Consider the following 14142-nt stretch of genomic DNA (forward strand, 5'->3'; position numbering starts at 1 on the left):
AGTAAATGCATTACGGAAAACTGCAGCAGAACCATACCAAACTCCATACCATCCCTCATTGCATAAATGCAATCAAATGTTAAAAGTATTAAGTGAAGGTAGTGTTCGGGCGCTGACAAGGAAATGAAAGTAATCAAAGGACTTTCAGGCCAGTCCTGGCTGCTCCTGAGATGGACATAAACACATCGAAAAGTAGGGTGTGGACTGGTCTGGTCTGGTGTGGTGTTGTGTTTCAATTTCCGGTTTTCAATTTAATTTCAATTGCGGTTATCAAATTGTTTCTCGGTTTTCGTTCAGCAATCGATTTTCAAGATTTAACAAGCAAAGGATTTTCATGTAGTTTTTATTTTTGGTAAATATCTTTTATTTAACCAATACTGAAGTCAAATTGCATTTGCTTTGATTCCATAAAAGCCTATTGGGATATGCTATTATTAAAAAAGCTCAGAATCTATATTAATATTTACTTATTTCTCCTTTTTTTTTACAGGTCATGAACGACTTAACGAATACATATCCCACTATGAAACACTCAACTATGATCACGAGCACATCCGAGCTAGTCACAATAGAGCGCGACGATCAGTGACCAAAGATCAATATGTACATTTAAAGTTTGCATCACATGGAAGAGACTTCCATCTTAGATTAAAACGTGATTTAAATACATTTAGCAATAAGTTAGACGTGAGTATGGCTATACAAATCATCTGGAACGTAAGTTCTAATGTATGTATTGTATGTTGTATTTGCAGTTTTATGATAGCAAAGGTCCCATTGATGTCTCCACGGATCATATCTATGAGGGCGAAGTGATAGGGGATCGTAATAGTTATGTATTTGGTTCCATACACAATGGGGTATTCGAGGGTAAAATTATAACGGAACGTGATGCCTATTATGTTGAACATGCCAAACATTATTTTCCCACAAATCGCACGGCGACAACAACACCACCATCGACTTCAACGACATCCTCAGCAACAACAGCCACAAAAAGCACACAACCAACACGGCCTTTGGCCAAAAGCAACACCAGTACTACTGCCGTTAATAGTAAGACAGAAAACTTTATAAAGAAAATTGCTGAATCCACAACGACGAGCCAGCAGCTTCCAGAGTATACCGAATCGTCGTCGTCGTCGACAACAACATTCCCACCCACAACAGAGTATTTCGAGGACGAAAAGGAGCGTAATGCCGAGGACGAACTTGATTTTCACTCCATTATCTACAAGGAGTCACATGTCGAGGACGCCTACGAAAATGTGCGCGAAGGTAAGTCGAAATAAGTTGCTTTTCCCACTTTTCAAAAGTAAGTTGCCTGCCGATGCAGAAATGAAAAATACCCCCAGCACATTGTTAAATGTGATTTATTTAGCCGGCGAGCATCTCGCCGAAAAGTTCCTGACTTTATTTTGCACTCATTCATGGTTGCTTTTCAACGTTTTGAGGATGAGGACACAAGTCAGCCTTGAAATTGTTTGATAACATTTCGTTTCTGTTTTGACACCTGAGTTATGACATGTCGCGAGTGGCTGCTAATCATTTCGCTTGTGCTCATCTCTTCAGTTGGCTGTCAGTTTGTCAAGCCACACAATACAATGCTGTTAAAAACTGTCTTGGGTTCGCAAGTTGTAGAGCTTAACAACTTGTTTATCCGAACAGGGGGAAATCTGTCTGTAGAGCTTAGCTAATGTCACGGTACGAGCTTCGATAATGTAATTTCAAAAAACCTTGTTCTTGATGTCCTTGTCCTTTTATTATTTATCGCATTATACGCAGAATTAAAGGATATACTATATTATTTGAAAGAACCTATAGCGAATATATGTATGTATTTGGTTGAATGTCCGTCTGTACGTCTGTCCGTCCGTAGACTAGATAAGTTAGAAGTTCGTAAAAAACTTATGACGAAGCACCGCTCATGTGCAACTTCAATATTAAGAGATACTTTGAAGAGTAACGGGTATCTGTTAGTCGTGTAACTCGACTACAGCGTTCTCTCATGTTTTTTGAATCAAAACAAGGATAAACTTTAAAGTTTTCTTTTTAATTTTAAATTTTTTGATACCTAGCATATTAAAAGAAGTCAAGTTTGCCAGTTCTAATTGAAAGGCAAAGTTTCGCAAATTTTTGGAACAATGTTTTTCCTGCCCAATTAGAATATGTCGACTGAAATGGAAACGAAATCTAAGTATATAGATAGAGTTTTTCGCCGCCAATGGCGATGGAAACTTTGATCCGTCAGCTGTGCCGACAAAGAAGCGACAGAAAAACTTTCATACCGTTGAAAGCGACAAAACGGGCAACGTGCAGCAACGTTTTTCATGGTTTATGCAAAAAGGCGAAACCCAGCGACTTCATTTTAAAAGCAAGCCACGCATGAAGCGCCGTATAAAGCGAAGAAAATAAGAAGGAATATTCTCCTCTAGCCGGTTCAATGGTCAATTTTTTATGCTACTCGTCGGCAACAATGGTGCAAGCAAAGAAGGTGTGCCTGCCCCCAGAATCGCACACACACACTCGAACACTCGAACGTACTCGTATATTACATATTGCTGCAACAATGACACTGACAATGAAAAGTTGCAACTGCGAAACTGAAAAAAAGCGGATGCATCGCCGTTGTTATTGTGCAGGCAGCACCACCAACTATGACGACATCAGGTTCCAGACCAGCGGTTACTTCACATACATGCATACATACACTGAACGGAAATGTTTTCTTTTTGCAGTTTTCATTAAAAATGCAAATATATTTCAGTAGTTATGTTTGTGGGATTTTTAAAGTGAATATTCACCATTATTAGCAAGCAAATAATTGTTTTTAATAGTATTAAAAGATCAAATATTTATATAGTTTTCAAAACGAAATATTTCGTTTTCGTGTATAAAGTTGATAAAGGGTTGCATATAAATCGATTTATTTTCTGAAAGTGCAAGCAAAAATGTTCCCATAACCATGGATATAACAAAAGGCGTCTGCCACGCCCTTGTAAAGTTGTAGCAACAATAGAAGAAGAGGAATCTAATGCATAGCTAAACAAGTGAAATGGGAGCAATGGTGGGTATTTTGGTTGAGTTCCAGAGAGCAGCTTTGTTGGCCAACTTTTTTTTATATCTTCTTTTTTTTTTTGACAATCTACAAGCCATTGTTGGTGCTTGCAAAAATTGTATGCAATTTGACATACCCAGAAAAACACACACGTGCATGGGGAATCAACAACAACACTTGACAAAACTATTGTCATGGGTGCATTTAGCCAAGTAGCAAGTTTATATAGATACATATGCGTTTTGGGTGTGCGGTGTAATCAGTTTAATGAGCTCACACACCAGCCACGCCCACCTGTCAGCTTATTTAGTGCTATTTAGTTTGATTGTGACTGTTGCACATTTTGATTGATGTAAAGTTCAAATTTCGAATAAAACAACAAAATTGACATTTCATTTTATTAACTTGGATAGCATTGCAAGGCAATTAATCGGTTTGCATTTGAAATTGAATGTTTTTCGCATAATTACGATAATTAAAAGTGTCTCAATCAATTTAAAATTCGTTTCGATTGCTTCTAACCACGGCCATGTAAATAATATATATAATTTCCTATTTCAAAGATCACTTTATTTAGTCATTATTTTGCAGCCACTTAACTACGTACATATCTCAAACGTTTGAATGACTCAGGTACCTATTACTACTTCTAAATGGCACAATTAAGTGCTCAAAGTTGCCATGACAAGCGTGGAAAGTAAAGCAGCGGTGTCAAAGGTTTTTTTTTTTCACATAACTGCCATTGGTCACTTAGTCGCGGGGAGCATAACATAAACTTTAATTTGTGAAAAGTGCAAAATGTTCGCCTTTGCCACTCGCCACTCGCCGTTCGCTTACACATTTTCTATTTATGAGTTTTTGCTGCCCCCCAGTTCATAGTTACCCGCATTTTTCGCCTGGTTTTCCCCTTAAGTTTTCCCACCCCAGCTTGTCCAACTTTATTAGCCCCGATAGTGGGGAGAGGCAAGTGTGTCGCGAGGTGTTTATGCTTCTGAAGTTATCAGGAGTTTCTTAACCCACTGGCAACACCATTTTAGCAGCATATTAACTTTTGTAGTGGAAATGAGCAGTCGCCGGCGGACCCTAGATTACATTGTTGGTGTGTACACACTCATTCATCCATTTTAAGGGGGTGGCGGCGACAAGGGGTGCGTTAAGTGCGTGTTAAAACCGACCAAGCGGCGCACGCACATTGCTTATCCGCCCCCTACGCGGCACCCCGATCTCTGCCCCTTCCTCTCCCCCCCCCTCCTTGCAGGAGATTTTCCCAACCAACCCATTTATGGCCCCTAGCTGGCACACTGTCTCGCTGCTCCACTCCCGCCAACTTGCAGGCAGCCAAGTAACGAAGCGTGAGCCCGGCGACCCCAGAAGCAGCCAAGGGGTTAACATACGCCGCAACACAAGTACTCAATTACACTGACAGAAATTAATCAGCTTCAGATTTGTTACTCAAATCTTACTTGAAACTCAGTAAGTTGAGAACACTGGGTTGATATCTTAAATTTAATTTCCGTTTGAAAGAAGAAAGAAATTTAAAATTTTAATATCCCTGGTATGAAGATAAAAACTTCTGTGACTGAAACTTAAAAATTGTCCCTAATATGCATTCTAAGGACAGAGAATAAGTAATCTTACAAGGAAATAAATCTGGTTTATCTAAAACTTCAATTAATCTTCAATTTTCTTTCAGTGCATCCAAGTGCAATGTGTTCTTGAATACTGCCTTAGCTGCTGTTGCCTGGAAATCACAATTTATACACAATGTTGTAATATAATTTTTGCACAGCAAAACAGAAAGCAGCTCGAGTGGCACATTGTTTGCTGGCGTCACTGTTGCTCCTTATATAGTACTCCTCGACAGGATCTCCCTCACATCCTGCAAACCCCTCTTTCCATTTCATGGCACTACCCCACCCCCTCCCCCACCCAGTTTTCCGGTTATCCTTCGGGCTCTCGAGTGCATTGACCATGGCTGTGGGAACTTTATGTGCAGTCGCTGCAACTGCCATAAATGCAATGCGGCTCACATTTATTTACGACTATTTGATTGCACTTGCTATAACACTATGCAAATTTATAGAAAAATGCCTCTATCGCACAACAGCTGCCCCGCACTCGACTCACTCCTTCGTTTTGGCCAGGATGCCCATTAACTTTTGCTGAACTGCGAACTTATTGGCGCATAAATGTCATTGACACGCAGATGTTTTCAACTCGATCCATTTCATATTGTTTAAAACTGGGCTTTGGCACAAAAAAAAAATTAGCAGTAATTGCGGCTGTTGAAACTTTAAATAAATCGGAATTTTTAACTACATAGCTTAGCGCTTAATGAGCTGCTGTTGTTCTTTTATTTCTTTGATAAATGAGCAACCATTACAGAATCTGAAAGTTGGAAGGCAAAAAGTTCTATTCATTAGTTTTGCTTTCATTCTTGTGCCGTTCTAAGGGCGAACAACTTATCCTTTTAAATTTTGAAGATATTTCGTGCAACAAAATTCCAACGAAAACTGGCTGAGTAATTGAATACAATTTTATACAGTGCTGTGCTGGATCGTGTTGCTATGAATATGTATCAGTCAACGATGCATGAAATAAGCAGCCAAAAATACATAAATACAGGATTTACGCCGCGTTTCGATAACGATGATGCCGCGGGGGCAATGTTGACGTTGGCATAACATACAATAATTTCCGGTATTTGATAGCAGCGGCAACGAAAGCCAATGGAAGGAGGCGCTTTGCACAGCAGCATGGAGTGGAGTTTGCAATTGTAAACAAACAAATTTCATGCTACGTTGCACAAGCAACTTCACCCGCCTCCCTACCGGCCTTGCCACATAGTTCTTGTGATAAGGGAGCAATGGATAACATTCACCAAAAAAAAAAAAAAAAGAACTGTGTCCAAATTGACATGCGACAGTCATAGCCGGAAGTTCTATTTTCCTCAATTTTTCGTTTTTTGTGTAGTTCTTTTGATACTCTTGGAGTGTGGGGTATTTTGGGGTGTTTGTATATTCACTTAGTATATTATATTATATTATATTATATTATATTATATATGATATTATGTTATTTATACATTTAACTATTACTTAAACCCTGGACTCGGTTGCACATAAATACAGGGTATCTTATGGTCTCATAACACAACTAGTCTAGACTCTAGCGCTTTCTACGTCGTTCTTATTTTTTTTTTAACAAATCGGATTGGAGTCAGACTGCAGCACAGAAGGCAACCGACGGCCATGTTAATTGGCAACGCTGCCGGCTGAAGTGGCCATGAAAGGGGCAGATGGATATTGAAATCAAATGCGTTTGAGCACAATGGCCTCGCCCTGTGATTGCGATTGTGCGCCAGTGGTCACAGTCAGAGCGGTGGATCTGCTCCAGCGGAGTGGGTGGATGACCCCTTCCAATCTGCTGCCCGCCCGGCTGCGGTTGGATGAATCCATTTTGCATGCGTGGCGACATGTGTCAACTTCTATTAAGTTACCGTTGGTCATTCAACTCGCGGTCACCGACAAAGTCGCCCGCAATTTTTCAGTCTCTGCGGTCAGCAGTTGTTTGTTAGAACGGGTGTTGCTGCAGCACAATGTTCACAGACTGTCTTTTATTTTGTAGTTGCTTTATCAAGTTGGAGATATTTAGTGCTCTGACTCATTCTTATTTCATATAAATACAGGGTGTTTACTGCAATTTACTTTAATTAATCATATGAATTAAAACCCAAGTACCTTACATTTTCAAACAGTATTGTAACTATGCCGCATAAACCCAATTATGTAACATGCCACCATACCATCTAGTATGTAGTGATTGCTAAATATTTTATTACTGCTAGTACTGTGTGGTAGGGGGTTTAGAATTTTCCAATGAAGAAGCCGTCCTGGAGTTCATTTCCCTCATGCCAAATTCCGATTAACAAGCCACTTCCCTCCTTTCTACAACATAAGATCCGCTTATAATTTAACCATAATAATGCTGCCCCTACTCCTCAATTGGCAATGGAATGTGCAACGAACATTTCCAATCAAATACGATTTCGAGCATGCAAATCAACTAGCCAGCAATCGCAGTCGGTTTCCTGTCTATTACACTGAAAGGGCGGCAACTGAACTGGACGAGCTAATTACAAAGCAGCTCACCAGAAATGGGTCATCTGCATCGTTAGTTGCTGCTGAATCTCAATTCAAATCTGACCGCATAATTACAATGCGAAAGTCAACAAAAATCAAGTGCACACAGATACAGATACAAACGCAGATACGGATACAGATTCAGACACACACAAATTGCAATTAGAAGTGACAAATTACGAAAGGCAACAAGAGCCGAATGTAAAAACTGTCAGATAAACATTCATATGTTTTATTTTTCAACTGTACAGAATGCATATTAAATTTTAATTATTTTCATACTTCAGAGTCGTTATGTATGAGTGCTCACATTTTGTTTAATGCTTTGTTTTTTTTTTTTTAGCTGACATGAGAAAAATTTGTACTCTGCAAACTTTTGTACTTCTATCTTTTATGTTTTTTGTCAGTTGTCTGAAAATTGTTGTTTGCCAACCGCACAACAATTGCATTTGATAGAGGAGCGGGCACACCCCGCTCCCCGCATCGCTGGTATGGAAATTGCGGTTAATTGAATTCACTGAACTGGGTTCACAGTCAGCTGCTACTGCCGTTGACCGCTGGCCCATGTGCGTGGCACATTGTTCCCCCACCACCTCCTCAACTCACAGTCCACCACCCACCATATCGCCATATGTGAAAATTAATTGAAGTTGTGCAGTTTTATGGGGTTTCGCAGAGCTGACCAACGCAGAATGGCGGCGGACAACAACCGGCGACAACGACAACTACCAAAAATCTCGCATGACTAACTTTTTATGCCCCACCTCATACCGCCGGCAAAAAATAATGTTTGGTGGGGGTGGGTCTTTTACTTTTTATAAGCACGCCGAACCGTTTTTATGAGCACCACACCACCACCACCTCTGAAATGACAATGTCCAGTGTACACAGTGTTTATTATTTTTACGCTTTACTTTTAATTGACATTTGTCCCAGCATAATGAATCGCTGATATGCAACATGGCAACTTTTCATATTTCATGTTTGGTCAAACTCATGCCTCGTGTTTTTGTCCTTAAACACGGACGGAGTTTTGTATTTTGTATTGTCAGTCAGAATCAAGTGAAGCTGAGCTCTTGCAAATTATATTTAAGACTTTTTGGTTTATTTTTAAAAACCTTAAACTTGTTTAATTACCCAAATGTATTTGGCTAAGCTCTATTAAACTAATCTTTGTTGCAAAGCCCTCTTTAATATCACACTTAGTATGCATTCCATGCTGCTATGTTCAGTTCCGTGCTGCTGCCCTCGACTCATCAGGATGACTACCCTCCACCACTCCGGATTTATCCATAATGTCGCTTCTATGGATGCCCTCTGCCCTCTTTTAGCATCCGAGTCGTCAGTCTGACTCATTCTCCTCGCGATGGCTTCTTGTGATACACTTCGTTTGGTTTAGTTGCTCGTACCCCTTTTGTTTGATGTTATGCACAGTTGTTGTTCGTGTTGCTGTTGCTGCTCAGTCTATGTGGCGTGAAAATTTAAATTAGATTTTAAAATTTAATAAATGTTTTGGGCAAATGAAAAGGTGCCATAAACAACGCACGTCACAACACCTTTATACCCACCACCTAAGAGAGCTCACCTTCAGTTTTCCGCCGGATTGCTGCGAGTGCAGTTCAGATCAGAGAGCGTGAAAACATTTCGCAACATTTAAGTCGCTTTTAATGGCTTTTTTGTCTAGCTGGTGGTACTGGGTACCTACCTGTACCATCATCATCATCATCGCCATCATTCTATTGGCAGACAAACACACCTGATGAAAGTTCCCAGCCATGACATTGTGTGTTGCTCTGTCACTTCAACGTGGTGTTGGGGTGGATCGCTTTTATTTTTCAGCAGCTATTTTCGGTATGGGGTTGCAACTAGATTGCACATTTGTGTTGCATGCCACTTTGATTGCTTTGCCGAAACGCAACATGTCTGCGAATTGCGTTCTTATTGCCGATATATCACAATGAAGCAATCTGTCATCATAATCGTCCGATATGGAAGGGGAATGATGCTGAATAGCATCTTGCTCTTCATCTAATGTGGTCATCAAAAACGCTGACATTTTGGCATATAGTGCATGTTATACTATATAGTACAATACATGTTATACTATACGATAGTACTCTGTTTTCACATTTCTAGTGATTAAATAAATAAATGGATGAATAAATGTTTATTTTAGCTATTCATAGCACTTTAGATTAGACTGCAAATATTTTGCATAAAATATAGTTGGATAGAAAATAGTTTGATAGCGCTTAAACCAAGACTCAGCCGCATTTATTTTCGCATTGTGCAGTCATATTCAATGGGAGACAGCAACAGACAGAACGAAAAAATAAATAAATATAAATTGACGGAAATTAGATTTATGACCATCATAATTTCTATGCCAGGCTTAGTGGGCATATCAATTTAATCTAGAAATAAAAAATAAACAAAGGATTTTTGGCAAATATATTAAAATTTGGTTCTTGAATACAAATATGTAGGGGTTGCTGAAACTAACTAACTTAAGCAGCAACTGTATAAATTGGGTGATCTTGTACATATTTTGTATCCAAAGAATCTTAAGCAGTCTGTCAAAACTTAGAACCCTTTTAAGTGCATTTAATTTAATAAATGTCCTATATACCCTGTATATTCAGCGCTCAATAAATGCGAAGTACCAATAGCAAAACCGCATCATACGAACATATCAGGACGAAATGAAACGGTGCAACGATTTTATTGACGCGACAGAATGGGATAATCGGGAGTGGATGCGGAGGTGGAGGAGATGTGCATGTTGAACAATTCAATTTACCACAAACTCGTTATTTTGGGGAATCCGGCTCGGGTCCCCCGAAATGATCCCCTTAACCCGTAACCCCATAGCCCCATAGCTCCATCCCTGTTCGTATCCACATCGCTAGCACCTGGACCGCGGACAGCGCTCAAACCAATAATTGTAGCCGACAGGTGTGGACCCGGAGTACGGAGTACTGGAGAGCTGGATGGCTGGCTGGCTGTCTGGGTGGTTGGGTGCAAAATGTATTTAAAATCTGTTGGCGTCATCAACGAAATGGGGACATTTTCTGGTTTTTCGGGGTAGATGGCCAGCACTCTACGAATCTGGCAAATATTTATGCAAATGTTTGGCTGCAGTACTGTTGCCACTCTTATCCAAACTGTTCAGGTGACAGCAGCACAACGGGGATGCGTTGGAGTCGAGCAGTCCGCAGGCAAAATGGGTTCAAGGTTTTGGGTGTGAGACGTTCGTGATTCTGTCCGAGAAATATTAAATTAATCGTTGCGGTTGACGTTGCACAAGATGCCATTCCTGCCGAAAGGATTCTACTTTAAAATATCGTAGATTCTCTTTAAACAACTTTATTCTGATTGCAGAAATATTCCAGCAAATCAATCTAGAATAAGTTTTCAGATTTATGGTAGCAAAAAAGGTTAAACAGAAAGATTAAGTTTCTAATAAGCAAAAAAAGTATAGTTTTATGCAGTAAACCTCTTAAACCCTTAAACCTTGCATAAATAAATATTTGATTTTATATTTCTAATAAATTACGTGTAAAATGCGTATGTAAACACAAGCTGGGTAAACACAATGGTCCGAAAAATGCCACCCGAAACTTTTACAATCAAGAGTTAAGCAGAAGTTTATAATATCGTGCGGCTACATGGCGTATGCGTAATGTGTCCAAATGGGGTTTACCAAGCATTACATGACTCCAGAAAGTGGGCAAGCATGTGGAATTAGGATAAATATATATAAGTACCAACATGCGAGTATGTGCAACATGACAAGCATCAGCTAGAGGAAGAATCTAGTTGCTTTGCCCAATGTCTTGGAGCATTATTCGTGTGGAATCTGTAGAGGACTGCCTGCAGTTGATGTCCTTGCAACAGCTGCAGAACCAGACGAAATTTAAACAATTTTAAAATTCACACACACACACACGCACATGGTGTTTACCAAGGACATTGCTCTCTGCCCAACTTCAAAATATGCATAAATCTTGTGCTGAAAATTTATATTTACATGTTGCTCGTGCTATTTAACAACATTTGGTCATCACAACCAGGCCGGGCCAGGCACATTATAGGGCTTCCTCTTCCTCTGCATTCCTCTGCACTTCAGTTGCTGCGGCTTCCTCCGAAAGTTTTGCGTTTTAACACTTTGCAACTGTCCACTGCGTTTTGGTTGGATGTTGCCGGAGTTTCGGCTACAGCTTGCTACAAGTTGTTTGTTTTATTACAAGTGCCAAATAATTTAACTGCTAAATTATTAAATTTCCCTGTGAATGGTCGCCCGTCTGAGTTGGTGTGTTCATGTGGGGGAATTTGTGTATATTTATGCATATGTGCATATATATATATATTTGTAAGTTGGCTGCTCTCGTTCGTTGTGCTCGTAAATTTATTGGTGACCAAGCGCCTTGGGAGCCCAGTGTCAGTTCAATGGGCCATTTGGGGAATCTGTTTGTTGGTACAGACATCTATAAATACGCACATGTTTGTGTTTAATTAAAATGGACATTAGGTTGTTGGGAGAGTGTCCTACTCATATGTAAAAATACATCATTTGATTTGGCGAGGGCTAAGGCAAATACTGTATAGAGTACCCCATGGTGTGATTGCCTTCAATAGGCTCTAATTAACAAGTTTCTCATATGCAGACTCCAACTTGTCGTATATCTGAAACTCAAGGAGCGCGGCAAGGACATCGTTGGAAACCTCAACCCTTGGATAAAACGGGGCAGTCATTGAAGGGAAATCCGGACATTGAACACTTCATTTAGCAAGTTTAAATTGAAGTGAAAATTGCGGTTGGTCGGGACACCAACACTGCTAGCAAACTTCGAAAAAAGTTTAATGTTTATAGGAATAAAACTTTCTTGTAATAGGGCGATTTTTTTTGTGAGGCACCAAATTTGGTATATAAATGTGCAATTTTGTTAATGTAAGCTTTATAATATCCGAATAAGACGTTGTTTTTCCCAGTGTAAAAGTACCAACCTGTAACGACAAAAGCAACATCAACCATCGATTATGGTAGGCAACCTCTCAAACCAGACTTTTAGCCAGGATAGAAAGGAAAGCTGAAATAGACGGGGTTTGTTAGTCGCCCGCTGGCTGTCATGCGGTCTTTTTTAAGTGCTTTACGGTTTATTTTCGGGACATTTTCGGGAGAATTTTCGTACGGTGTCAGCCACTTGATAATGACGATGACAACGACTACGACATTGGTAACTGTGTTGTCATAGGCGACTGTAACTGCTGCCAAACACACAAACGTGGCCTCTTATGTCCTGTGGCTCCTCGAGTGTTCCAATTGAATTTGAAACAAGTTTCGAATTGTTCGCATTGGCCTAAGAGGTCCCTATTGCTGTTGACTTTGTGTAATACTGATCAGAAATCGATGGTATTAGTGTTGTCCACGTATTATATTCTGCCTAAATGCTGAAACCTCGGTAGTAAGGCCAGAAATAAGACATATTCTGCCCAAAATATATAAATAAATAGTTTAATCCTGCCTGTCTAGCATTTATTTTATGCAGCAACATGAGCCCTCATGAACTCAACACCTCACACAAAGTTAGCAACATGACAAAGAGCATAATGCACTTCTCAACAGTGGATTATACTTGGGGGGAACCTATAGACTATAACCACTGCCATAAACCACTTTTATCATGGCCCTGCACAAAGATTCTCACTCCTCAAATCGACCGTTCGCCACCCGCCCAACAATTCTGGCCATCCTTATTTCGACTGGCCGACTTACTTGGCCGAATCTCTCTCCCTCCCCCCTTTTGGCCAAATGGGCCAGGAAATTCCTTTCTGCTTATCTGTCGTCTCGCTCTGGCAAAAGGCAATGCCAAAATTTCAACCCAACCGGGCAAGTAAATATTTCCAGTTTTCGGCCACAAATGCAATTGGGCTTGATGATATTTGTTGCTTCCGTTTTGGTTTGCTGTTGAGGAAATGAAGCTAGTGCAGTTGTTTTCTGTAGTACACTGTTGTTTTAAATTGGTAAAGGTATTTATCTATATCACAAATACGTTAGATGATATTAATCCATATTGGCCAAGAACAACAGTCGTTTTGCCTTGTTTTAAGCTGACTACTTTTGAGGTGTTTTTATATTTGCTGTTTATGATTTCTTATACTTTATTTAAGAGTATTATTTTCTTCTAGAAATTGCTATTTCTTACGGTTTACAACGTTACTTTCAGCTGACTTAGCCCAACACTCTATTTTGTCAATCACTATCACTTAGGCCATAAGTTCCATGTGTCGTAACCAGTTTTCTGCGGCCCTCTTTAGCCACCTGTCCCTACATTGATATAAATGTATACAAGTGTGTGTGTGTGTGGGTGCGTGGGCTGTCAAACATGTACAACCGAATAAGGTTCTCCATTTATTTTATGGCCAAGCTGCATGCAATGAAAATTCCCAACAATTTGGTAAGCCCACCACCATTACACCACCATTCCATTCCGCAGACCTCTCGTCCATATGGTGTTGGCCACATTCTTCGGATTGGGTGGTTCAATATACCCACATTTGTGCATTCTCGGATGTCTTATCAGTGCCAGCCTTAGGCACAGGGCTCCGAACATAGTTTAGTTTAAAATTCCGGGGCGTATTCCTCGTCCACCATGAGAAATTCTGTGTGCCTGTGTACCAGGTCCTGCGTTCAATGTCAGGCGGCTGTCCTGGTCCCAGTGGTAGTTGGTGCTTTGTGTGACAAGTCGACATATTTCTCTTGGTTTTTGGACCGGGCTTGTTGATATTGCACTTTGCCTTGCATGCAAAATGCTGCCTACAAGGAGTTGAAGCAGCTGCACACCAAAGGAGCAGGTCAAAAGCCAAACAGTTGCACTGCCGAATGAACTTTTCTAATTCCATGAGCCATGAGCCAGCAGAGAAAGCAGGAGGAGAGCCACT

At 40.2% G+C, this 14142-nt stretch overlaps 1 protein-coding gene and 1 non-coding gene across 6 annotated transcripts in view, besides 1 other annotated feature; both read left to right on the forward strand.

Annotated features, from left to right (window-relative positions):
• The window catches only part of kuz (kuzbanian), an 89273-nt gene that overhangs the window by 59162 nt on the left and 15969 nt on the right, over nucleotides 1-14142 (forward strand). For all 5 annotated transcript variants that reach the window (NM_165047.3, NM_001014481.3, NM_057839.5 and 2 more), the window contains exons 4-5: nucleotides 491-687; nucleotides 756-1278. In NM_165047.3, coding sequence (NP_723825.1) covers nucleotides 491-687; nucleotides 756-1278 — 720 coding nt within the window. The remainder of the gene's footprint in view (nucleotides 1-490; nucleotides 688-755; nucleotides 1279-14142) is intronic.
• On the forward strand, nucleotides 674-768 carry mir-2489 (mir-2489 stem loop). The gene has a single exon (NR_047948.1). It is a non-coding gene; the product is annotated as a mir-2489 precursor RNA (primary transcript).
• Nucleotides 1961-2020: a mobile genetic element.

This window comes from Drosophila melanogaster, chromosome 2L (genome assembly GCF_000001215.4).
Source record: "Drosophila melanogaster chromosome 2L".
In the NCBI taxonomy this organism is placed as follows: Eukaryota; Metazoa; Arthropoda; class Insecta; order Diptera; family Drosophilidae; genus Drosophila; species Drosophila melanogaster.